Here is a 27,860-nt window from a genome sequence, read left to right on the forward strand (position 1 = left end):
GTGTGTGTGTGTGTGTGTGCGTGTGCGTGTGTGCGTGTGTGTGTGCGTGTGTGTGTGTGTGTGCATATGCAGGGTGGCTTAAAGTAGAGATGAAAGGGCGGCCATTGCCTCCTGATGACTGATAGCATTCAGCAGGGCTTTGGCTGATGTCTGCCTGATAACACAGAGGACGGCTCAGTCAGTCTTTAGGCAGAGGGCAGCATTAGAGCAGCCAATCAGGAGCCAGTGAACAATCAAACATTAGCTGGGGCTTAATATTGTTTTAATTCCTAGGAATCGTGCATTTAAAACCCAATTCATTCCCAATGTGGACACGACAATTTGGCTTAACGTAGACGTTAGCTTGATATGTACAGGTAAGAAAGTAGACCTGGTCTACTACTCTACTGCCCTCCTTCTGTGACCAGCATGGTTGCTTTCACATTTACTTTTTTATAAATTTGCCTACTTAATTAAATGCATTGAGACCCATCAGTAAGCCACTAGTGGACATGGCCTACCATCAGGCGACTCATACAAAATCGCTATTTTCGGAAATATGCTTATAACCTTTTGTAAAGCTCAATAAAATACTGCAGACTGCTTGCCAGCTTCATGGTGAGACGACATCATGAGGTAAATACACTTGACCAAAAAACGTTTGTGAGTTTTTGAACAGACTAGAAAAAACAAAGCGTGGCATGATGATCCATGATTTGTTACTGCTGGACACTGCCAGGCTATGCTTATATTAAGCCAAGATCAATGGCCGCTGCTGTGGCTTTATATATAACAATACAAAAGCAGAACCAATTTTCCCATCAATTCCTAAATAATGAAATTAAATTATTCCTTTTTGTAACATGTCTATTGCAAAATCTAAACTGTAATATATTGCCCATCTGCAAGAGGCATGGTCCCGATTTTGGGCTTTAACTTCTAACCAATCATAAACTTGCATTTTTGTGAAGATAAATATAAAAAGGAATACACTGTGTGAAGCTTATGTAAACTAACAAATCGGCACAGACGCACACAACATGCCCTCGAGCTCACGCTTGCACGGTAAACTGTGTTCTGGTGGATTTTAAAGAAATGTGAATGAATCTTTCTGCCGGTGTCAAAGCAGTGACACAGAAAGGATTTGTTGGTCTATTCTCATTCTCTAAAACAAAAGGCTCTACAGCAGTAAAGGTTTGGAGAGGGTGCAGGGCAGGGGTCAAAGAGCACATGTTCCAGGAAAGAGTTGCCCCCTAACGTTTTGTTGGCTGATTTTAACAGCCAGGCCGAGCCAAGACAGCGTGACGACAAGCATGAATGTTAAAATAAACAATCCCCACTTCATGTTTCACTGATATTTTGTCGTAAATTTGAAGAAAATAGTAAAAATCGCATTATGAAGTGGTTTCCTGTACTTGCAAATGCAACTGCTTGCAATCCTCAGGTCATGTGAACAAAACATTATACACTGTGATAAAGAGGTTGACGCTTCAAACGTTTAATACTGCTAAAGTGTTTTAATCACAAAGTCGAACATCAAATCAAAGAACAGATCCATCAAATCTGACCTGAAACTTTGCCAGAAACTTGCGTTACAAAGTCCTGTCAGTCTGTTACAAATCTTTCACAACCTTCTGATAAGAAACACCTCTCAAAGCTCAATAATCAGCTTTACAAATACTCCTATCAGTGCTCAGAGAGGTCACTTTATCCATTCACTCTGAATGGAAATCCTGTAGCAGCAATTACATGTCAAAGAGGCGAGAAAAAACAACGAGGGCAGGGCGCCATGGCAGCCAGTGCCTCTCTATCATTAGACACACTGCGACCTCTGCAACATATCTGACAGCGACGAGAAGGTTAGTCTTACCAGACAGACGCATGTAATGCAGGGGTTGTCGGTGATGTTGGGGATGTGGAGAACCTCTCCTTCATTGTCACAGCTGGCCTCAGTACCTATAGAGGAAAGGAGGAAGGTGAGATGTAGGAGAGTGAAAAACGATGATGATGATGATGTCACACAGGCTTGTATTAAATACTTTTGCACAACAAGCGATGCAAAGCAGAAAGAAGCTTGGATTTCTTCCATGCCAGTGTGGAGATATTTGATACGTCCTAAACATGCAACAATCAACATATAATAAATATTTAACATCTACATAAAGAAGCAGCCTAAAATACATAAATATACATAAATATCACTTTAAGTCTAATTTGTCTGTCCGGTTAAGAGCAGTGACATTATATAGATGAACCAACTGTTTCCAGTGCCTGTTACTTGCACTCGTGGGATGGAGCATGTCCATCTTCACCTTCATCTTTTTTTTCTTGTTTCAATCTCAGTTACACACTACAGGTTTTGTAACTGTATCTTGCCCGACTCTGGTGATATCATGTTGACTAAATTTGTTCACAGACAGACATAAAAACACCTGCCACAGTATTCAAAACTGTCTTTGTTGGGTTTCTGCTACAGTAGATGTCTCCAGGACCACAATGATGTTGTGATGACAGACAGACTCATAAGAAAACAATGAAAACGATGTCAGCCATGCTAAAGAGACTGGTAAACATGAGTCAGTCGGTTTGTTACGAGTCCAATGTAATCTGAACCAACGACAGGAAACGACCCTAAATCCATGGGTTTATGGGTAGAAGAACACAGATGTCAACATCTCGGAGGCACCAGTTTCTGCTGCTTAGAGAGCTGTAGCAGCAAAAAACAAAAAGACTGATACTCGGCCGTTTGTTCATGCACTATATTTGTTTTGACTCTCTGAACTAAAACCTTCCTTCTTAATTACTTTAGAGCTGAATGGGTGTCATTGAGGTGAAGTTAAAGCCTGAGTGTGAAACTACTTCCTTCTTCCAGTAATTTGTCGTGCGTCTGCAGTATCTCCTCCATGGCTGAATGAACACAGTTTCCGAACTTACAGTTCGTCCAAAAAACTGTTTTCTAAATTGCACGATGATGAAAAGCATTCAAAACCCAAGAGTTTGAATGCTTTAACTAGAGACCATATTTCAGTGGTTTCACACCAGCTGCAGCAGTTCATGCACTAAATACAGAAATCTCATGGGCAATTACAAATCTCAGAGAATATAAAGGCATTAAATGAGGCCATTGTCCCTGTACTTCCAGTAATTAGTGGTCAAGTACTCGGCTACAACTATCTTCAAACTCTATCTTCATTTGGACCTCAAGTACACACGTGTGAAGTTTCATGACTGTACATTTGCGATACTATCACCTTGACAAAATCTATCCGCCCAAACATCTGAACAGCTGCCACAGGACTCATGGCCTCCTTCTGTGCTGGTTTCTGCTGCCATAGGTCTCTTTAGGATCACGTCTTTCCATGAGATCGCTCACGGAAACGGACTGAATGAAAACCAGGCAAGCTGTTGTAGGTAAAGACTCAGGACACTTTGATATTTTTGGTTGATCTGCTATCAGTGTGACCTCTGACTCCTGACTGTTTGGTTTGTTGCAATGTTGACAATTCAGGAATCTACCATCCCCTAAACGCCTTCCATGAAACAAAGCAATGTGCACGAGGCACAAATCTCCTCTACAGAAACAGATACTTTAGGGATTTTATCTGCTCATCACCCCATTGAATTTACTACCTACCAACCTATTTCCAAATGCAAAAAATCCCCCATCAGTACCTAGTTTTTGTGATTAAAGATTATATTATAAATCCTAGTTTCCTGTGGAGCATTTCCCCGCTCTGTGAAAGCCTCACCTGGATGCTATTGTAGTTAAATCACTGCAGCAGCTCTGTGCTGCTCTTTATTGGATTTGGGAATGTTTACATTACCTGAGTTAATGTTGCGCTTGCCAAACACATCGGTTACAAGCAATTTAGCTAAGTTATAGAAAGACAAAACAGGTTATGTTAACAATTAGACATGAATTCTTGCACACTGTGATAAAGGGACTAAGCAGTTCTAGTTTTCTCCCTAAATACACTGAATTTAGTGACAGTCCTTTACTTTTTTTTTACCATGAAGTCCGGCCATCATAAACAAATATAAAGACTTTTTGCAAGATTTTTGTGCCCAAAATAAGCTGAATAGATACATCCGATAAACTCTGCTGGCAACAGGTGTCATTTCACTTTGGGAAAAAAAAAGATTTTGATGGTTGCTGGTAAAGAAAAAGAGCTCATGTGTTCCCCTGGCTAAAATCAAGCACCCAATAAGACCAAAATGACACTGAATTCTAAACCCACTATCACTGTAAATTAAATATGGAGCATGATTGAATGAAAAGGCTGAAGGCTGTAGCAACGGTAACATCAGCTCATGTCTGAAGTCATAAAGATCTTAGCAATGTTTATATCAGGCTTGTAATGCAGTAAACTTAGATTCCACGCTGCAACAATAGTTCCTTATAGCAGCGAGTCATGCCGTCTGTTTTTGTCCCTCTGAGTTCAGCAGTAAACCAGCCTGAGCCTGTGGATTCGGGCAGAGCAGACAAACCCTACCGACTCCGCCACTGTAAAATTTACAACCTTTCGAGTGTAATTAAACTGGTGGACCTATAAGTGTCGGGGGGTGAGGGATGGAAGGGAAAAGGGGTGTAGGCGGGTGGGGGTCCCAAGCCTTCTTTTACAGTGCCAAAAAACCCAAACTCTCATTTTCCAGCTGCTAGATTTGCCTCATATCCCAGCACTGTCAATATAGACATTATAACTGATGCATTTATATAGTTCCTCTCTATTTCAACCCTCTGCCAAGTGCTGCAAGTAAAAGGCAGATGAAGTAGTTCAGAAAGCCATTAATAGTGGCGGGGCTCAAGCTGACTCAGATCTGTGACCTGTCTTCCCTCAGAGATCACTATCTGACTCTGATCGGCAAATCCGCAAAAACACCACAGCTGAGATTAAAATCTAATAAATCTTTTGTTTGAATTGACAGAGAGACTGCTAAATGTCAAACGTATCTATATTAACCCTTTCAGCTCCTTGACAAACTATTTCACATTCTGTTGCTACTTGCTCTGTAAAATCTCTCTAATTAGCTTTAACTGTGAATGTACTGCACGTTGTTATACAAACAAAAAATAAAACTAATGTACTAAAGTAATTTCAGGCACAGCAGGTGGAGCAAATGTTAACTGCTTTATATACTGTCAGGTGGTTTCATCTAATAAATCTTACAAGCATCATGTTTTCTGTCTGTTTTGTATGTTGAAATAAATCCTGTCAAATAAATGTGGCAGTTTTCCACTTGAAATAAAAAATGAAAACACTAAAATATATTAAATTAATCTACCTTATTCCATTTATGTTTCTGAAGAGCTGGGCCTTTTTGGTAATGCAGGCAACTTGGTGTGACTTTAAGACTTATGAAACATAATAAACATTTATAACTGAGTTTTGTTAACCTTGAAAAAAATTGCCAGCAAATACACATTCATGCAATTTTGGAGAAACGGTTCTCAGACTAATCCGCGAAACATCGGTCTAATAAATAATAATTAGAATTATATTTGACTCAAAGGTTTTCTCCAGACAATTAAGTCACTAGCCTCACTTACATGTCAATGCATAGCAATGCAGGACTCATATAAGTATCATTAACAGTTCTGATTCAGTAAATGTTTGCAAAAAAAAATGTAACAAGTGCTGCGAAGTGGATTTAAACACGTTCTACTGTGGCTGTGGACACTCTAGTGGTCAGGATGACCTCTGAAGCGGCTGCTCCACCTGCTGCACTGACACGTTCAACCATCTGACTGCAAGACCTCAAACAGCTCAGAAACTCCTGGTCTGTGGTTCAGCAGACAATAGGCAGATGATATAGCGCGTGTTTGGGATGCCAGGTGGGGGAATCTGATCTGCTGGGATCGTAATGGTGCAGATGATAAAGAGGCTGTTGGTTCTCAGGGGTTTCTCACGCTGTTTTATGTCAAACAGATACACTAGGGATACCCATCTGGTACACGTTTTGTCCCTGATCTGGTTCTCATCTATCCGGGTTTGCTTCAGGAAAATAAGATAACTGCTAAGAGAGGGGGACCCCTAAAACCAGAACTCGTTCTTATCAGGACCGCAGCGGATGTGCATAAAGTAATTTATGGCGCTCCTTGTTATGTTGAGGTCTGTATTAGTGTTTAAAGCTGAAGTAAAACGTCTGCTCTAAATCACATTTTCTCCTTTAATTAATCAATTTATGATGGCATTAATCCACTGTGGCCATGGCAACACTACCAATGACCTGGAGGACACAGTAGGAAAATAAATGATCATTATCAAATGCCAGGTTAGGTCAGTAAAAGCAGGTCAGCAGCAGAAGTCTCGTGCTTCACAAAGCTGTTTACCCAGCGATAAGACGCACACACGCCGGGCTGACTGGCTGAGGAGCCCGGCCAGCGCGCACCACCACATCCACCTTTCATTCACTCCACTTCTATTTTTCTCACACTTCAACGGCGCTGTAGGGCAAACAACCGATATCCTATGATGCAATCTGGCTGTCAAAAGAGGGTGAGCAAGCCGGGGAGAGAGCGCGCGTTTAGCCCCAAACAGGGAGGCCGCTCAGGAGGGAGGACAGAGTGCTGTTAAATTAGAGCTGGTTAAGGAAAGTGGTTTTCACTTTACAGCCTGCTTGTAACTAAAACTGGGTTAATTACAACCCAAAGTGACACAAATATCAATTTGAGTTAAAGTCACTTATAATTCTACGCAGACCTTGTATCATAATGATCCGAATCATCGTGTAATTTTTGTAAGTTTGGTGTAAATCACTTTGATATTGGCTCATCGTGATAGCTATGACAGAAAACCACTTCCTGCAAATAACAAGGTCTGCTGCAAACTACAAGCATGCCAGGCTGGACTTGCTGTTTGATATTATCTCTACGGCTTCAAATAGAAGCACAAGCGTATTCCCCGCAGGGTGGCACAGAGAGGATAATCCCCGGTGAAGTTTATAATCGCGTGATAGACTTTCCCGTGAAAAGCCCAGATAAACGTTGCTTGTTCGAGAGAGAAAAATAACTAAAAACAAAATCTGTAAATACTATTTTCTAAAAAAAACAAACAAACTTTAAAATATACACATTTTGGTGAGCTTAAAAAACAAAATAATTTACGGTGTTGCTAAGGAAGAGTTAGGAAAATGGGTAATAAAACGGGTAAAATAAAACCGCTTTTCATCCTTTTCTGCTTCCTTGTGATCGTGAAACAAACTGAAGGTTATCATCAGCGCTTCCTGAACCCTTCCCTGCGCTGCCACATTACTGGTCATCAGATATATAGAAGCTGGAGTGACTTTGGTTTGGTGCGCTACTCTTGGAAGAGTAAAAAAGACCGAAGGAGCAAGGAGACGCGGCAGCAGACTAAATAACCAGGGGTTTGGGTAGATTTTTACGCACGGAGGGAGTTGTGATGTGTTATTATGAAGCCTTATGATCCCTTTAATCTTACCTGTAATTAGCGGAGAGGAAGACTGGGGCGTTTGGAGCAGCAGCAAAAAGCAAAAGAAAAACCTACAGGTGGACCAGGAGGGAGGGTTCAACCAGCGGAACAACATCCTCGGGTTTGCTCCAGGAAGAAGAATCAAAGAGCTTGGGGGGGGGAATGAAGGGATAAATAAAATCAATCCAAAGGAAAACAATGAAGATAAAAATTCCACAATCAAAGCTAATCTCGAAAACTTCTGGTCTGCATGTCAGGAGAGAAAATCTCCTCAGTTTGTCAGTTTGAGCTGAAATGCGAAGTGGCAATCAGCCAGACGCGCGGTGATTACAGTGATATTAAAATGACAAAGACGCGCCGGCAAGCAGGAGACAGCTGTGCCGCGCACGCCCTGCGGAAAAAAACACAGTCTGCGAACGAATTGAAAATATTTACATAGAGAAGCAGTCTCAGATTTTGCAGACGTGAATATCCTGAGAGGAACGGCGAGCTGTGAGTTGTTAAAATGACTTTTGCTCTACTCCGACTGTCAGAAGAGTCCAGACCGAAGTGTCCGAGGTAAACGCAGCTCTGATGTACACGTGCACATTTATATCAACAGGAGAGTTTAAAACTCAAACGACTTCCAGCCAGCGAGTCAAATTTTTTTCCAGCAGTAGATTTGTCTTAATCTGCGCTCCCAATCCCAAAGTCCGCTTGTCACATGGATGCTCGATGCCGACTCTTTCGGGGCGGAGAAGCGGTCTGCAGCCTCTCTCTGGCTGAGCGGTGTAAATAGTCGACCTGCTTCTCCTCCTCCACCCCCGGTATTAAAGCGGACCTCTGGTGTCGGAGCGCACCACGGAGCCAGAAAGTCCTGCCTCCTCTGTGAAACCCGGACCTCCTCCCGTCTCCAGATCTCTCCAAAACTTCCTCCATACCCCCTAACCCAGACCCTCTCTGGTCCCCATATTCAGGTTTCCTGCTGTGACCCCCAAACCCTGGTCCTCCTGCTGCTACTACTTTAAAAATAAATAAATAAATAATTAAAATAATGATAGCTACTTCTGTTTGACTGCTTCTGAGCGTTTGTGCAGCTAATGTAAATCTCCCTGTATCTCTCTCTCTCTCCCTGTGTGAGTGAGAGAGAAAGAGAGAGAGAGAAAGTTACATTACCAACAAGCCAGGAGAGCTTTATGTCTCCACTCTGTAAGTTTATGGACTTAAAAAAGAAGAAAAACACTGGAGAAGAAAAAAGGAAAGGAAAGAGAGATGATGAAAAAAATCAAGTGCAACGTGTGTGTTTCTTGAAGAAGCCAGCTTTCTTCTAAAATGTCATTATTTAGCACACTCACAAGTTCTAGCCTTTATTTCACTTAATCTCTCCTCGCTAAATGGGTTATTGTGACACAAGTAGCAGAATTCCACAATGATTGACCTAATAAATGTATTGATAAATGAATATTAGAGGCAAGAAAAAAGGATTTATCTCCGTGACTGTTACTAGTAATTAATTACTTCCTTTTTTATAGATTGTTATTGTGTCCTGTTTAGTGTAAAATTATGTCACCATGTTTACTTTAGGTCTGGACCTTTTTTCCCCTGTTTTGTCTTAGGCTCCTTAATCACAATGAAGGGGAATTTTAATGCTCTAGCATCACATCAGAGACAATATGTGTTTCAACAGCTTTCCTGTTACAACATGAAAGTCCTCACAGCACAAAGCTAACTACACAAAGAAATCCATTTCCCAGTCTGGTTATGAAGAACCTGACTGTCTTGCACATAGCCCAAAATTAATTCCAATCCAATAATTTTGAGATGAAGTGGAACATTGGTTGCAAGCTAGACCTCGCCCAGCAGTGATGGACCTCATTAACATTCTTATGACTGTACAGGAGCAAATCCGTGCAGCCAGATTCCAACATTTGGTTAAGAGTATTACACAAGAGAAGTAAAAGGTGTTACAGTACAAGATTAATCTCATATTAGAATGTTTACATTCTTTTATTTATATAATGTAGTTGAGCCTGCGCATATGTATGCTTTAGTTTTATGATCAAACTTCACGCCGATTCCAGGGGTGGGCAATAAACTTTCCCAAAGGTACCACATGAGAAACTGAGACTGTCCCGGAGGGCCACGCAAATAAGCTGAACTGCTCAGTATTAATTTTACTTCTTTATAACTTTATTGGTGCAGTCCTCCACAACAGTCTCAGTTTCTCGTGTGGCCTCTTGAGGAAATATATTACGCAGCCCTGAATTAAGCCATGCTGAAAATTAGTTTCTATCTCAATTAATTTCACAATAAACAAGTCCTGGTTCCTGACACAGGACTTTTAAGGCTCCATTAGTGGCTTTTGAAAGGGTCAAAGGTCCACAGTTGCCAAACTGGGGTCCGGTGGATTCTCTAGGGGAAACAAATGTAAGCATTATATTATGAGGAGTGAGCAAAGGATTTCTGGTTTTTGTTTCTTTCTGAGACTGTTTTCCATTTAAAAATGCACATTAACATTTTATTCAGTTTTCACACCCATATGTTTACGATCGAATGATTTCGCCCTCTAGTGGCCATACTAACAATAGCCGTTGTTAGGAGGCTGCTGGGAGGATGTTGGGGTGGATTAATGGGCTGATGCTACATGAAGTAAAGAGCATGCACAGTACCTTCTTATTTTGAGCATAACGATTCTCTCCACATCTCTTGACCATAGCATTGCCAAATTATATAAATACTTTCTAATGGTTTTGTTACTGTTTATTTTACAGCCCTATATCAATGGTTGCCTCCTGAAAAGTCCCCAAAAGAAGCAACAAACCACTGATGTGGTTGTTTAGATTGTAAGATTAGTTCTGTTTTTTGCTAATTTTTGGAAACACCCCTTCCCTCCTTTGTGTCAGACTCAGCATGCTCTTTCACATCATAAACGTCTCTATATTCCCGCATTAAGTTCCCATAAATCTGCAGTCTGGAGTCAGCATTTCAAAGCCTCATGTGACAGATCAGGCAGGTTGCATGACAGTGTCTGTGTATGTGTGTGTCTGGCCTCTTTAAAGTGAAGCTCATCAGATGCTCAGACGGGGAGGAAAAGCAAGTCTTCAAAGAAATAATTAGGACCCACCCAGCAGCTTTTAACTGAGCATCAGCCGCTGCTCCAAATGTGCTGCTGCACACTGAAAACACACACCAGCGCAAGCAGAGCTGAGGTGTGCATCAGTCAAATGAGACAGAGAGGAAGAGAGTCCAAAGAGTAAAGTGTGTGTTTGTGTGTGTGTTGCAGAGAGAAAAAAGGAAACTGTGCTTTTAAAAGCAAGCTTGTGAAAAAAAAAGCATGCTGCATGTGTTAAAGAGATAAAGATCAAGACATAATGTGTGGCGAAAGACTTTATGTGGTTAAAAGAGAAAGAAAAAAGCACAGTGTGTTCAAATGAGACCATGAAAGATCCTGTTAAAGGTAAAGACTGTTGCAGTGAGATTGAATTTCAGTAATATTAACCACTAGATGGCAACAGGGAGAAGAAGGGGGTCTACCTGATCTGACTGCAGATGGTCCTTTAATGATCATCCACACACAAACGCATAAACACACACACAGACTGAGGATATGTTGGAGAAAGTCATGAAGGATGCTGCAGAACCCAAAGCAGGTGCTACTGGGACTCAAATATCGGCCATACTTTTCTTTAAAAACTATATAAATATATTGTCCCATTTTATGGCATCAGTCTTGATTTCCTTTTTTTTTTTTTTTTTTAAATCTCATCAGTTTTATTAAGTGAATCAAATTTTTTGTAACTTTTACAAAAGTCTGTTATCCTGGGTTTTTTTCTCCCTCTTTTTAATACAGGCTGCTTTGAATGAATTTCCCCAAGACTGATTAATCAAGTTGTGCTGAAGTGAAATTAAATGCTTCAGTTTTATAGAAGTCTGAAAGAGCTGTGGGATTAAAAACTGCTTCATACATCTTACAAACCTCGTAATTTTTGTTAATTTGCTATTTTAATGTAACCACTCACAAACTCGGTGAAAATATCAACAAATGAGAAAATCAGATGTATTTGCGTCTACATTTTCTTATGGTAGTTGGCTGGCTTGTGGACACAGGAGGTTTTCAGGGTGTGTGATGACCCTCCTGCATTCAAACTGGCCGCAGACGGCAGCCGGAGCCACAAAAGCCCCGAGGTTAAGGCCCCCCCTGCAGTCGGTAGGTCTGGCTCAGAGGCGAGGAGGTGACAATGACGATGTCAGGAATGCTCCTGGTCAGGATGTTGTCCTAAGTCACGCTTTCTCACATATAACAACACAACAGGGGACAAGGCACTATCTCACAACTGGAAATCTTCCATTGAGTTCAGGAGGAGGAGCTGGAACATGACCCAGAGGCAGCAGCACACATGATGCCCACTCACTCACTCACTGTAAATTAACAACATGCACTTTTCACACACGGACAGATTTCACTGACCTTGTACTCGGGAGCTGGCTCGTTGCAGATGTTTTAATGTCCAGTCAAACTGTGTTGGATGTTTGCATCATTTGCTAGAGAAAAAAAAGAGAGAATGGATAGAATCTATCCACTGTAAGAATAACACGTGACAGCGATCAAAGCAGAAGGTTTTGAAACATTTCTGTCTGGTCCAACTGGTGTCATCAGAGAAAACAACAGTTTAAGCTACTTAATTATAAAACATGTCACCTTACAAAGTGGTACCTGTGGGAGGGAATAAATAATGAAAAAAAAGATCCCACATTTAATATTTAAACCACCAACACGAGTCAGATGAATGAGTTGGATGTCGATGTTGCCAGTAGCGAAAATGTTGATGCTTCTTCCTGCAGCCATGGATCACAGCTGGCAGCACATAAGGTGGAGCTACACAATAAAACCCCAAATTGTGACATGAAGTTGTTGCATTTTACATCCTTGTAATGAACTAAACTGCAGATATTTAAGATGTTTATGGAGGCAGTTATGAACAGCCTCAGACGAACACCCTGGAAACTGTGTGTAAAGTGTAAATGCAAAATGGAGGGTTTGGTGCCTTGTATATTTCAAGATGTAACTAACAGCTCAAGCTGCTTATGTGAAGAAGTGAAGTGTTTTCCATGTATCATTCAGAGAGCAGGGAGGTATGTTTTTAGAGAGCTGCTGTACTAGTGCGGGAGCTCTGGGATCTATCACGCTGCGTACTCATCTGGTTTTACAAGTTTCTTACAGGGAAGTCGGGCTACAAGCTAATCTCTTGGCATGTATCACTGCTGTCGGACAGAAGCCACATATCTGCAGAAAGGACATTCTGCAGGAAGGAAGCAAGGAATGCTGTCCTTACAGGTTTTAAGGGCCCAAAGGTCATGAAACTCACTTGGCAGATAATTGACTTTGTAAATTTCAGCTCAAGTTAGAAAAAGAAAAACAGTCAAATTGCAGTTGCGAGGAGGGGTTTTCCATGATTGCAGCAGAGATTAGTTTTCAGCTCATTACCTGCTGCTCTGGACCAGCACAGGAACACACACAGAAGCAAGGAACTGTGCTGTGATTTTTGCACAGTGGCCAAACAGCATTATTACAACTTTCTCATATCACGTGACGAACGCTGGCGCAAAAAGTCTTTTTCCTCCAAGAGACAATAACACTGGACACTGGAACAGTAGTTGCTGTAAAATGGTGAACAAATCTTTGAGTGTATTGCAAACCTCAGGAAATGACTTGTTTTATTATTTAAAAAAACCAAACACCCTTATCCATTCATAAGATTAACATTTGGAAAGTGTAGAAGAGACTTTATTTCATCCCATAGCTACAAAGCGCATGATCAAAAGGGGATAAAATTGTGGAAGCAAGCAGAACAACTTGGTAGATTATGTTATCCAGCTCTCTTTATTACACCCATGACTGAGGGAGACCTTCACATGACAATGCCACTCAGCTGGGCCAAAAAGCATTACCTACAAAAACCATCATTATGAAAATACAAGTGCTGCTAGGGTCATTTTTTGTGTGTGTTTTTAATCAATGCAGGCTTCACAGTGTAGTGGTTCACATATTTGCCTAACAAGCAAAAGATCCTGAAAGATGCTCTTCTCAACACGAGGACCGTCTTTTAATCCATGCAGGTTTCAAATATGTAAAGCATGTCTAGCATTTAGAAAAGGGAGACTTGCGGTTTTTGTTTTTAATACATCATAATAAGGTAAAGTTTAGAAGCCACACAGTGACTTGTGGAAATAGTCCATCAGGGGAAACAATGCTGCAGCAAACCTGGAAGCTGGATCAGACATTAAAGAGAGCAAACTATAATTAAAATGTGGGGATGTCGTCTTTGAGATCAGTTGAGAGCGGCTGTTTTTACATGTCAAAGAAAAAAAAACCCATAATGAGTAGGAATTCAAACCCAGCTGATGTGAGACAAAGTGAATTGCACACATTCAGCAACAGGTTTGTTTATGTGCGGGAGAAAATACCTGAAAGTACAACCAAAAATTATTAAGCTTCACTATGAAAACAAGAACTGCCAGAGTGAAAGATAAGTCTCACAAGATGGTAGTGAGACCTGCTGTGATGTATGATTCAGAGTCAGTGGCACTGATAAAAAGATAGGACGCTGAGCTGCAGGTGGCAGAATTGAAGATGTTAAGATTTCCACTGGGAGAGACCAGAATGGACGAGACTGGAAATGAGTACATCAGATGGACAGCTCAGGTTCAACAGTCTGGAGACAAAGTTGGAAAGCCAAGGCTGAGATGGTTTGGAGATACTGGAGAAAGGATGGTGAATATGGGTAAAACAAGGAAGACCTCAGAGAAAATAATGGAGGTCGTGAAGGAGCACATGCAGAGGGTAGATGTGACAGAGGAGGATGCTGAGGTGAGATTGAAGCAGATGATCCACTCCTAAAGAGTGCAGCTAAAATAAGAAGTAGAGTGGTAGTTCTGAAGCTTGGAGACATACACGTATCATCCCACAACATTAAGAAATACTCACTTTGACCCTTATGATCTACCTAAACATCTCTGCAGGCCAAGCAACACCTTCTCCACGGCAACAGGGCTCCCTGACGGCTTCAACCTCTCCAATAAAGACAACGTTTAATATATTTTTATTTTTATGTTGCTTAACTAAAAGGGTCTTTCACATTTAGTTTTGGTTTTATATAACTTGCCAACGTGTCATGAAAACATGATATAGACAAATCACCAGAGAAATGATCAGAGAGATGCAAAGAAACTTGAATCCAAGTATAATTTCAGGGGGGACAAGATATTTTTCATAAAAGTTATTATTGGAGAAATTTTACAAACCTTTCACTCTGACTCATGACACTGACACTTGTATAAATTATGATTTTCAGTTTTTATTTCCCATGATCACAAAAATTAAAGTCAATGCCTACATTTTTTTTTTAAGAGATACAATTTGATTCGGTGTAATTCAGGGAATATTATTGCAATAAAACTGTGTTTTTATAGCAAATATATTGAAGACGTTTGTATTGAATATCTGTACATTTAAAACACTGTGCATTAAGTGATGAGTAGATAAATAAACGTATTTATTTTAAATAATTTTATGGCAAAAATGAACACAAAGATGAATTCTTACAAAATGGAACAAATCATATCATAAATACTATTTTCTATTGTCCTTCCACATAAAAGACTGAAATGTGATAACATCACTTTGTGAAGTAAAAACACGATGTAGCTGCGTTACTAAGGAAAGATCATTTCTTGTAATTTTCCACTGGGATCAAAACACAGGATCAGTATTGTTCACACAAAAAAAGAAATCCGAGCTTAAGTTCCCCGTGGCAGAAATGAAATGTTGCTGACGCTTCAAATCTGCAGCGAGAGTAAAATGATGCGGCAATTATCTAATCCAGTTTGTTTACGCCTTAAACCCAGAGAGACAGAAATAAGCTTGGAAATAAAACCCCAGAAGAGACGTCTGCTCCTCAGTGTCTGAATCCCAACTCTGCGCTCTGTCCAAACTGCCACTGCGGCCCCGTTACACTTTGATTGTTGAAGTATTGTTTGATGTTTTTAACAGTTGGGCGTGTGCAGCTACGTTTAGTGGTTCCTCACATCAGTGCTGATTTACTACAGGCGTGAAAGAGGGAAGAAGTTACTGATGAGGAAAAAAACTAAATCTGGGAAAGTGTTTAAAACGCATAAACACTAAACACTAAGCAGAATGAAACAGAAAGAAATGGCAAAAGTAAAGAAAGGAGGAGGCAAGGAGACAGGAAGAAAAAGTGGGGACTAATTTGTTTTGTGTCGGAAAAACGAACCAAATGGTGGAACAGAAAGTAGCTTGGACATCCAACAGACCTGGATTTGGCACAGCACAGCATCATTTAGCTGTCTGTTCTACAGCAGCAGCCTTTTTTTGGAAATCTTCATTTTATCTTCAACCTTCAAGATGAATGCTGAGTTTGAAAAAGAGAGGGAGCAGAAGAAAAACAGAACAGGACAGAATGAAAAAAGAACGCAAACTCATCCGAAACAATTACAGGCACACAAAAAATGCTCCAGATAAACACACTCCAGTGTGAGACTAACACGCTGACTACACATGTGACCGATTCTTGTGCAACATTCATTTCGCAGGAAGAGCTGAACTCTGTGTGACTAGTTAACCGATTTTGACATACAAAAATAAGTATTGTAAGAACCATAAATCAGTGGACGTGTAACATTTTCAAACACTCCTCGAACCTTATGAGATGGTTTTCATCTGTCTCTTTAGCTGAGTTTAATCCATTTCTTTTGACCATTTCCTTTTGTTCGTACCCGACGCATGTTTATTATTCTACAAAAATATCGAAAACTATTTCTGTTTGTGCTCCAGGGATGCAGGGAGTCTTTTATTCTTTTCTCTTTTTTTTTGGTATGGTCAGAAATATGTCCAAAGATCTAAAGTTGGAATGTCATGTGGACAAAGGGGGTAGAGTTTTTGAGTTCCTGAGCTTTTGAAAAAGTTAAAGATTTCCAGGAAAAGTTGCTATGGGTGGAGAAGGAGCTGCAAAGTGCTGAAAGAGGAAAGAAAACAACAAAGAGAGTCAGGTAATTCTGTGAGGGATGACAGATGGAGGGATGAAGTGGTGGGAAAGAGGATAAAATGCTAAGAGAGACCGACCAAAGGGTGAAAGTTAAAAGGGACGATGAAAGAAGATAATCAAGACCATAAGTAAGAGATTGGGAAAGAGTTAGTGAAAGAGGAAATGGAAACCTAAACAGAGTTTTAAAAAAAATACCGAAAGGAAGAAACTGATAAGGAGTAAGCAAGAGCGAGAGATGTAAGATACAAGAGAGAGAGAAAAAAACATTGGGAGAGGAAAGAGGGATAAGAACAGAAGAAATTCACGAGAAACTGTAAAGACAGATGACAGTGGGGATAAATATAACTAAAGAAAAACAAAGATCACGTTTTTTGAAAAGAGAGACGTAATGGCAGGTATGAGCTGAAAGAGTGAAATGAAAATATTTGACCAAATGAGAAAAAGAAACAAAAATTGAGAGAGTTTTTGTGGCAGTGTAACTCTATCTGTAGCGCTCCTACATGTACACACACTGGGAGCTGCTGCCAACTTAAACAGCAGCAGCTCTGCTTTAGCACCGTTACCCAATCTGCAGCTGATCTCGCCCGCGCAGCCCAAAAAGAGGGGAAAAGAATAAACAAAAGGGGATCACTTCAAAAGTCGTCAGACTGAGCTCCGTTTCTCAACTTGACAAGTGTTAGGTTGGCTTTCACTCTTTGTCCACAACTCTCTGTGGAAACACAGAAATGTAAGAGTGTGAGAAATGATGGAAATTTGCACATTTAACCGTTTGCCCATGTGAAAAGGTCATCTTTGCTGGAATTCAAAGAAGAAAATCTTGTCCCAAGATTTACTAATGAAGCATGCTGAAAGACCCATAGACACGTCTTTGCTCCAAGGTGAAGCTTTGGTAACTAGTCTAAATGAGCGTTTTGTTTCTTGTGCATTCGTCTCTGCTACAAATATAAGATTAGAACTTCATTCATCTCAGAGGAACTTCTGGTGCTTTTTAAACATAAATATAAACACATCAGAATGTAGAGTAATGAAGGTGTAGCTCTGGATAGAGGTAGAGTACCAAATCTACAAACTGGAAGGTTGGTGGCTCGATCCCTGACTGCTCCAGTCTGTATGCTAAATATGCACAAGGTGCTGACCTAAGTTGCTGCAACAATTATTATAGACTCACTGGCAACTTTACAACTGCTCAGTAACACAAATATCTAATCAGCCAATTACATGGCAGTAACCTCATGCATTTATACATACAGACATGGTCAAAACGACCGAACAACAAACTAAGGATCAAAAATGGGAAGAACGGTAATTTAAGTGACTTTGAACACGGCAAGATTTTGGTTGGTCTGACTCTTGGGTTTACGGAAAATGGTGTGAAAATATCCAGTGAATTTCCAGTCAGAGGAGAACGGCCAGACTGCTTTAAGCTGATAGCAATAGTAAATAGTAAAGACTGGTTACAACCAAGTCATGCAGAACAGCATTTCTAAATGCATCAAATTTTAAGCAGATGGGCTACAGGACCAGCTGAAGACCACATTCAGTACTATGTCTGTCAGGTAAGAACAAAAAACTGAGGCTACAATTTCACCAGAGGTTCACCAAAATTGCTGTTCAGATTTCTGCTGCATCATTTGGATGGCAGGGTCAGAATATCACGTAAACAACATGAAAGCATGGACACATCCTGCCTTGATCCACCCCCAACTGCTTTGTTACAGGATGCTGGTGGGTATTTCTGGGCATATTTTGAATGGTCTACAGTCACCAGATCTCAAACCAATAGAGCACCTTTGGGATGCTGTGGAGCAGGAGATTTACATTATGGATGTGCAGCTGACAAATCAGCAGCAACTGTGTGATGCTATCATGTCAGTATGGAGCAAATATCTGAGGAATGAGTAGACATGGGTACCAGTATCTGGTACCATTATGGCACCGGTTCTGACATAAACGGTCGTAACCAGACCGAAAAGCAGCGCACATTTCGGTGCTTTATTTCGGTGCTTTTTCTTTCCTGAGATGTCACACACTTTGGATTCTAGCCAATCATTTTACCTTTCCAAGGATAGTCGGGCCCAGGTACGTACGTTCTTTTAGAGCAGAGCTACAGATTAAAAATGCCCAAGGCGAAGCGGTAAAAGTCTGGCTGTACTTCACTGTACTTCTCAGCAGCCTGCAACAAGTGCTTTAGGGTGATACTGTGATACTGTGCAAAGGAGGTAACACCTCGAATCTGATGAAACACCTGGCGACGCATAACGTTTTTTTAAAAGCCGAGAAATGCACCGTATTTCATAGCTTGCTGCAAGACCTCACACCGAGCAGCACATCTACTGCGGGTGTGGTGCCTGTTATCGGACCCGGAGTTAGCGACATCCCCCAAGAACCCAAAGAGGAGAGTCCTGGCCCCTAGCCCTGCCAGTGTAGCAGAAATGATGACGGATGATGATGGCAGCAGCAGCCGTTCTTCTCTGGGTGAGTAACTTAATGTTGTTCGTGTGTAATTTACGCTGAGTAGGCTAACCACGTTATTACATTAATGCATGTAAGGTGAACTAGCAAACACAGTCATAGTTACATGCGGCTGTCTTCTTGTTTGATGGCAGATGCTCCCTTCACCCTGGCCAAAAAGGCTAAAATGACCAAAGGAAAAGTGGAAAACAGCTAAACATGAGAGGTTTTTGGACAAAGTTTTTTTTTTGTTTTTTTCCATTGTTTAAGCACTGCTTCCAGCCAAGAGTGATACCATATATGCCCTATAGCTGCAGAAAAGGCTAACGTTGTTATCTTATTACAATAAGTTGTAGCCCCAGGGCAGCTGTGGCTACAACTGTAGCTTGCCTTCACCAGTGTATGAATGTGAGAGTGAATGAATAGTGGTATTGTAAAGCGCTTTGAGGGGTCCCGAAAAGCGCTATATAAATGCAATCCATTAAAACAGCTAAACATGAGAGGTTTTTGGACAAAGTTTGTGTTCTCCATTCTTTAAGCACCGTTTAAGCACCGGCACCGTTTCAAAAGTACCGGTTTGGCACCGGTATCGGATAAAACCTAAACGATGCCCATGCCTAGGAATGAGTCCAACACCATACTGAAGTTATGCTATGAAGAATTAATGCAGTTCTGATTGCAAAAGGGGTCCATAACGGGTATTATTCACAGAACTATCATAAAAAATGGATGTGAGTTTTCTGTGTGATAGTTGTCATTTAATTTAGATTGTATCCATCTATTATTAGGCATCACTGTATATAAAAAAGTGGTAATAATTACACCATAGCTATAGACATCTAAATTAAAATAAAACAACTTATTATGTATGTATGTTATCTGATATGCAGAAATACAGAATGCAGAAAAAGATGCCTGGGGTAAATTAGGAATGGTGCCAAACTAACTGACAGAGGCATGACTGACCCCACTGGATGCCTTTGTAAAATGTGGAAACTATCTAACGTTTGCAACATTATTAGAATGAACATGAGCTGCTAATTGAACCAGAAGTCTGAATCACAGTCAGTTTTGAAGCCTTTGTACCGACAAACCCATCTCACATGGTCTACCATACCACGCCAAAGAAAGAAAGGTTGAATGAAGAAGCCATGTCAGTGTATTTCTTTGTAATGACGTTGGATGTCTGACCGATGAAAAGCTGTGACATGCTATTGAAACTGGTATTATTTTTCTGAGGAAATGGGAACTTTCTTTGTTTTTTTTTTTTAAAATGTGCTGTTTTATACTAAAAAGTCATTAAATATTGTGAAGCTGAAAAAAGTTGGTGTTAAAATCCAGGAAATTTCTAACAGTTATGATTTACTTACAGCTTCAGCGCCAAAGGAAGAGTAGTGGAGAACTTCTCCTTGCAGGAAGAAAAATGACTGTTGTTGTGTTTCTGCAAAGAAGAATTCAGCTCAAAGTGACATGTCTTGACCATATTACTGCACAAGGAGAGAAAAGAAAAATATACAGTGGTCCTTCGTTTATCATTCTAAAAATAACCCGCGATAGGTGATATCCGCAAAGTAGCCAACTTTATTTTTTTACAATTATTATAGATGTTTTACGGCTGTCAAACCCCTCACTACACACTTTATACAGTTTTCTCAGACAGGCATGAACATTTGCACACTTTTCTCTCTTGTTTAAACACTTTTAAAGTTTAAACCTTTGTAGAAAAATAAGTCCAGTATTATAGAATGAAACTAAAGATCAAACCCTGTTTTCAGGTCCCGAACATGGCAATGGAGCAGCTGTGAGAGAATTCAGCATTAATGAATCAATGGTACGGAAGTGAAGGAAGCAAGAAGAATGAGTTGAGTAAAGTTTGACTTATCTGGCTGTTTTGTTTCGCTTAATGCGCCTTATAATCTGAAAAATACGGTAACTCCTACCTTCCTTTAGCATGTCCAGAAGTCCAGCTTGTTGTGCGATAGTGTGATGGCTGCACTTACAGCCACACAATGGTAATATCCACCATGTTAGGCTTATACATAACATTGCATTCACATTTGTCTTTCTTTAAATATAGGAATTAATTTACAGGACAATGAATAACTGGTTTGGTTCAGAATTAATTCAGATATCCACATAACACTGCATTCTAAAATAAGTGCGCACATTTTAGTTTACACTGTTATGTATGATTTAATCGTTATTTTCTGAGTTACCTTAGTTACCTTGATTGAGGAGCCAAGAAGTGGAAAAGGGGCGGAGCGAGCTTTAAAGGAAGACTGCAAATTGGTTCATGCCATAACTCGGGACCATGGGGGGGAATTGGAGTTCATTATGTTCAGTTTAGTTAGGTTTTGTGTGTTTTATCCCTCTGTGTTTTTGTGGGCTGATCAGCCACTATTTAAGTTTCCCCTTTGTCTCAATAAGTTAGGTCAGTTTGTTTGAGTTATCAGTATTGTTGTCAACTTTGAGTAGAGTTCTGTTATTTTGACCTCTTTTATGGGCCCAAGATTTTGATTCTTTTTGCATGATTTAACCAATTATGTTTTCCTTCGCTGCTCGGTCCATCACAGATAGTTAGCATCTTCCTCTGCCTTTTGGGTGCTACCGCAGGTGCAAAATGTTTCATCTACATTGTTGTGTTTGTTGGGGAGAAAATTTATAAATATGCAGTACAGCACTTCAGAGTCATACTGCTAGTGATCGCAGATTTATGTAAATTCGACAAGCTGAACGCATTCTGTACTGTACAGGAGACATGGCATGGAGGAGATTGATTGACAGTGGTCTACAGCCAATGAGGACGCAGAACACAATGCGCTGTAAAAAAAAGCATGCAAAATTGCACACAAAAAAATCCGCGAAACAGCAAGAACGCGAAAGGTGAACGGCATTATAGGGAGGGGGCACCGTAGACGGAAATCACACCGCATGTATAAACATTAAAAGTTCACCAAACACAATTACAGCCTTTGATACCTTTGATAACTTACAGCTGACTACTTTTATTAGTAAACATTCATAAACATGGTTTATTTCATTCACATCGTTGGTGATCTTGCACCTGCTGCAGACTAAAGACAAAGTCGTGACTTATTCTGGAGTACAGAAACTTTCTTTTTTAAATGAACTGTGGCTACAAAAAGCAACCTCGGAACGAGAGCTTGGTAAATCTGCACCACTAATACAACAATTACAAAACCTAATGTACATTATAAACATTCAAGGTATTCAAAAACATTGCCATGTAGTACCTTGTGTCCACTGGGAACCCTTTATAACAGCACAAACTTAACCTAATTGTCCTTCTTGACAAGGATGAGCTGATGCTGGTTTCGGCTGATCCGTTTTTACCTCTGCTCAAAGTTTACATTTCAAAATATTTACATACAAAAATAAGATATACACCCTTACTATGTCATTTTTTGATCAGATCAGTCAGCAGTAGCCGTAGGCACTGCTGCAAACAGGGACTCTGTTACACAATACAAACTAAATATAAATTTCCCAGCAGACAGAAGGGCTGAAACTAAACATAAAGACATGATGCTTACAGTTGACTTGTAGAGGAGTGCAGAGCCGCTGGGATTGCTGCTGGCACAGATCATATGGCTGAAGTCTATAAGCTTCAATTCTGACTTAAATATAGCTCAAAGCTATTAAATTTATGTGTTTTAAGTGGATTTGTATGAGTGAGTGTGTCCAAAATTATATATTACAATATAATATCACATATTTGTTTTATAATTCTCTAAACCAGGGACGCAACTATATGTTTTAACAAGTAGTGATTGTTTCGTCTGGGGAAAAAACTCAGTGAACGGCTTTTTGGTTTATATTCAACTGTCCAGACAGATTCGCATCTCCACCCTTCAAGCTCAGTGTTGCACATACAGTATGCTGTAAATTTGATCAGCCAGTACAGACATTTAAATTCTAAGCTGACCAATAAACTCACCAGTCTGTACATGCCAGTTCCAGTATGATAAACTCACCAAAGAGCCTCTGTAATTATCTTATTTTGCGTCTTTTTATGACTGGCTAACTCTATTTATATTGTATATTCTTTTCAAACTTCCCTCTCCTGGTGCCTAAATAATGCATACTTTTTGACTCGATAATTCAAAAATGTTTGAACATGGCTGCATTTGTGGTGTTTAGAGTAAAGAGAAGATGTTTCTGACTATGAAATGTAAAGGGACCTATGCGCTTAGACAGAAGTGCTGTCGGACATCTTTGGAAACCCCTCCGCACTCACACACACACGTCTACTTTACAAAGACAAGACACGACCCAAAGTAAGACAATATGCAGTGTTGCTCTACTGTAAATGAACTAACTCTTTGACATCATTTAGTACAGTGCAGTAAGACATTTCTTGCTCTGGTGCAAACATCTTGCGATAACATTGCTGTATGCAGCTGTTAAAACCAGCCTGCCCTTCACAATGTTCCTGACTATTTAAGGATGAGCAGAAAAGGCTGGAGTATTAAACTGGCCGTGTAGACTCTGGACTGCCACGCCGCTTTTTCAGGAAACACCCTGTTGGTTTCCATCATACAAAAACAGTCTCAGGTTCGACCCCACAGCAACAATTATGTGTCCATCAGCCACCGCATGTCCTTGAGTATCCCAGCTTTAAAAAAATAAAACCCCAGGTCGGAGGGGGTGGCGACGGAACCAAATGTAGGATGTGGCCTTGATTTACCCGGAAGCAGCAGGATGGCTGAACGCCTCAGGCGGTTTATTCTTAGTGGACAGACGGGGGAGGCTCAGGCAAGGCCTGGTGCCATGCGAGGGGGCGACAAGGCGGGTGCGACGTCACAGCCGGAAGTAAGCGTGGGCCGGGGCGTGGTTGGGGATTAGGGAGGTACTGGGCTGTGGGTTCAATTGCTGCTGAGGCGGAAGGAGAAAGTCAGCAAAATGTCTGAGAGGAGGACAACTTTGCCTTCCTCCTCACTCTCCGTGGGTACAGTAAAACTACTGGTGTATTTGTGTCCGATTGAATTACATGGCTTTGTATATGTTTAAATGTGAACTGTATATAAACACATGTATATTTATATGTACGAGCCCCCAGATGTGCATATTGTATCTGTATATGCTGTTTAGACATGCTTTGTTTCTGTATGTGTGTGCATATTATGTTATCGCACTGTTTCTATTAACCCTCCGCAGCCTCTGGCTCCTTCTTCTTCTCTTTCACTTTAACTGATGATCTCCTGGACACTTTTTTGTCTCCTGCCTCCTTCCCTTCCTTCTCTTTTTCCTTCTCTTTCTTCTCCTTTGATGACTCCTTCTTCTCCTTGGAAGAAGATGATTCCTTCTTGGACTCCTTCTTTGCCTCCTCTTTGGGCTCTTTAGTTGACTCCTTTTTGGAGTCCTTCTTCTCCTTGGATGACTCCTTCTTCTCCTTTTTTGTCTCCTTGATCAGCTCTTCTTCTTTTACGCTCGCCTCTGATGGTTCCTTGGACACCTCTTTCTTCTCTTTTTCTAGAGAAGAAAATAAAAAATATGTAAATTTCCTTACATATGATTTAATATCTCTACTTCTTTATTCAAAAACATTACATTCATCACATTCAGTCTCAGGTCTCAGCCAAAGTGATGCCGAAGTTGAGAGTGACAAGGGAAGCCTGGGAAGAGCTGTAGAAGCCTGCTGTCACCGTGACCCAAGCGTCAGAGAAGGGTAATAAAAAAGATGGCTAGAGGTTTGGTCTGAAAGATCAGAAGGTCACAAATAGTAAATTTAAGCTTGATTTGACTCTTAGGTCCAAAAAGTCTTAATTAATAGCTAAGCTGAGCCTAAATTGAATTGTCACTTATTTATTCTCACTTCAACTAACTCATGAAGGCCAAGCTTGGCATCATAGCAAGTTTAAACCCTTGATTTTAGGCAAGAAGGCAGCTCTTTCCATCCTCACTTTTGAATTAAGATCGAAAAACAGTCCTAAATCCATCCATGTGGCTGCAGTTAACAAGGGGCCTGCAGCCAGAGGAATTAAACTGCAGGCACAGTTGTTTAAGACTGTTAAATTATTAAATGCAATGAATGAGACGGATTAGAAATAAAACAGAAGACGAGCAAAAGTAGTAATTTTATTATTTTGCAAAACCATGTCGATATAAGTGAAACTATTAGTTGCACTTATATTATTCATTTAACAAAGTTAGTTGCACTTATATTGTTAGAATAATCCTAAAACCCCTGATGTTTTAGTGGGTATAAGGAACCCCCAAAATGACATAATGGTACTAGAGAGCATTAATGTGAAAAAAACATCCAGCATCTATCATTTTAAATACCAGTTCAGTCAAACACTCAGTGTAGCTATTACAATAATACGGGTTTATGCTGATGTTGCTTTAAGATGATGATGCTAATGCTATAAAACAAAGATGAGATCAGAGTGGCAGCGGATCCGTGCCAGGATGATTGTTTTTCTGCTGTCTGACAACAGGAGCCGAAAAATATGAAAATAAAAATTATAAAGTGAATCTGTGACCACAATGTTGTAGAGAGGACTGACTGGAGCAGCTTTCCCACAGGTGGTGGCCTAGATGCAGTTTTGTTGTTTACAAACTGCAAAGAGAATAAAGAAGAAGAAGGGATTTAGCCACGTAGACACACGCAAAGACAATGGTGCTGTTCAAAATGTTAATGGGCCACAGATTCTCTTAAAATACAACTTTAGATGGGTTGTATTTTAAATCCATTAGGAGTAAGAATGAGGATTAACTAACGTTTACCCAATCAGCCTGTGTTTTAACAGAGTGATGCAAATACACTGCAACTCCCACGGGTCTTTAAAATTAAGACAAATTGACTGACAACAGCACCTGCTGCATGACAAAGGACCCCCACTTAACTAGAGTCAAGGGTGGGCCCTTGCAACCACACACACACAGACACTCACACACATGCACACACACACTCTGCAGCGCTGCCTTCGCTGGATTGGCTTTCTGATAAGGTGATAACGGTACGGGCGTCTGCCAACAAAGAGACACGCTTCTTATCTCCATGAGAATGGAGAGGGTTTTTCAGACTGGAGACTACAGCCTGGTATCTCACTGTGTGTGCGTGCGTATGGAAGCGACAGTACAAGAGCCACCTCTTAGAATATCTGCCAGTGTGTACGTGTGTGGATGAATCTGTCTTTGCATGTATGTGGTGGAGACTACAGACTGCTCCCTAAAGACTGCGCATGTTCACAGACTCCAGAGAGAAGTTCTAATCAGACAGTCCATCGTCTAGGGCTTAAGAAAGAGAGACTCTGGTAGTATGTGTGTGGGTGTGTGTGTGGCAGATGGGTGTCTGTCCTAAGTGTGCTGCAAATAGCTGAAAAGTTTTTACTATATCTTTTTATAAAGTCACACTTTACATTTAAATTAATCCATTAGATCACGCACTGGGCTTTCGGTGTGTGCTAAAAACAAATTAATGCAATAAAAAAAGAACTGACTTTGGCTAAAATACCTTAAATCTCTTAGTGACTAGAATCGGTAGTTTGGTGTCTTTTTCATATCTTAAGTATGTTGTTTTGTATATTAGTCAAAAGTGGCATTTTCGCCCCTAATTTCCTTTAATTGCTAAATCACACAGGCAAGAAAATTGAAAACACACATGGATGATAAGACATTAGACGTTATGGTCTGCAGCTTCATTGTTTGAGTCTCTGTTGAACTGTTTAATGGGTGAGACGGTTGATTAAGCCGCTTGTGTTTCTAAGTACACCCACCCAACCAGGTCTAATTAGATCCAAAAAAACCCACAAAACCCCTTAACTGTGCCGATCCACTTCACGCTCTAACATGCACAAAATCTATCGGCTTCTACAGAACAAGTGAGAACAAATAATTTGGAAGCACAAACAGAGAGAAAGCTGACCGCAAACTGTTCTGCAAAAGAGCAAATTTCCACTTTGGCATGCAAATTCTCCCCCTCCGCCTCTCTCAGTGACCTCAGAAGTTTTATAGTTCAACATGAAAGAAATGTTGGGTGAGGGTGTGTCTCTATCTAAGAACTGCAGCTATAAAGAAATAAAGACCAGAGAGAAAGCACATGCATGTGAAAATAGCAGAAAACATGTACACATCTGTGTTTTTGCAGGTGTGCTACGCCAAAGACACTACGCGCTAATCAATGATTTTCATGTGCATCAACAGCATTGGGGGCTCTGATGGGAGTAATCCTGTAGTGACCACCTAATCCCAACTGGATGGTAACTATCTGGCTAGCATTGCAAACACACTTTCCTCCACATCATTCATCAGCAGCTGAGCCAACAGATGTGCTTGTGTTGCACGTGTGCATCTGTATCTCTTATGTGCACATTTTTGGGTCTGAGAGATCATTTCATGTGAATAGAGACTCTCTGCAGACGGCAAGACTGAAGTTGACCTTTAAATGATTTTTTAGCATTTTAATTTTAATGTTTTTAATGAACAAGAAGTTATTCACGAAAAGTTAGATGCATATGACAAATTTCCCATCATTTAGGCAAAGCGTATCAGTGCTTGTATATGAAAGCCAGGAGCTTGTAGAACCACCTTTTGCAGCAGTAATTGGAAAAAAAAAATCATTTGTGTACGACTTTATCAATGTCTTACATCATGGTGGGATTTTGGACCTTTTTAATAACGCTGCTTCATTTGAATGAGGTCTGCAGATATTCATTTATGCAAATCTCCCTAAATGTCCTGCCACAGCATTTAAATCATGCTGAGGCCTGAAGTTTGACTGAAAACGTCAAAGAATCAAGCAACATGTTGATTTTTTTTTTTCAGCCATTCTGTTGTAGATTTGGTGGGATCACTGTCCTATGGCATGACCATGGCCATCACATTAAAAAATTTAAGGTAAGTTGATTTATGTGGGCTGACTTTAACCTTTTATTGGTTTGTAGATGTCACCCTCGCAGTATGGTTCTCCTCTAATCAAATTAATATGAGGACT

General features: G+C 40.4%; 2 protein-coding genes across 3 annotated transcripts in view; both read right to left on the reverse strand.

Moving 5' to 3' along the window:
- Positions 1-8,286, reverse strand: part of bmper (BMP binding endothelial regulator) — a 32,955-nt gene extending 24,669 nt beyond the window's left edge. Inside the window, exons 1-3 of the mRNA XM_040030600.1 lie at positions 7,845-8,286; positions 7,419-7,558; positions 1,850-1,935 (exon numbers count right to left, since the gene is read on the reverse strand). Coding sequence (XP_039886534.1) covers positions 1,850-1,935; positions 7,419-7,524 — 192 coding nt within the window. The 5' untranslated portion in view covers positions 7,525-7,558; positions 7,845-8,286. The remainder of the gene's footprint in view (positions 1-1,849; positions 1,936-7,418; positions 7,559-7,844) is intronic.
- A 13,600-nt stretch (positions 8,287-21,886) lies between these two features.
- The window catches only part of bbs9 (Bardet-Biedl syndrome 9), a 180,033-nt gene continuing 174,059 nt past the window's right edge, over positions 21,887-27,860 (reverse strand). For both annotated transcript variants that reach the window (XM_040030607.1, XM_040030605.1), the window contains one exon: positions 21,887-24,394. In XM_040030607.1, the coding sequence (XP_039886541.1) occupies positions 24,066-24,394 (329 nt within the window). In that variant the 3' untranslated portion in view covers positions 21,887-24,065. The remainder of the gene's footprint in view (positions 24,395-27,860) is intronic.

Source organism: Simochromis diagramma, unplaced genomic scaffold (assembly GCF_900408965.1).
Source record: "Simochromis diagramma unplaced genomic scaffold, fSimDia1.1 OVJJ01000361.1, whole genome shotgun sequence".
In the NCBI taxonomy this organism is placed as follows: domain Eukaryota; kingdom Metazoa; phylum Chordata; class Actinopteri; order Cichliformes; family Cichlidae; genus Simochromis; species Simochromis diagramma.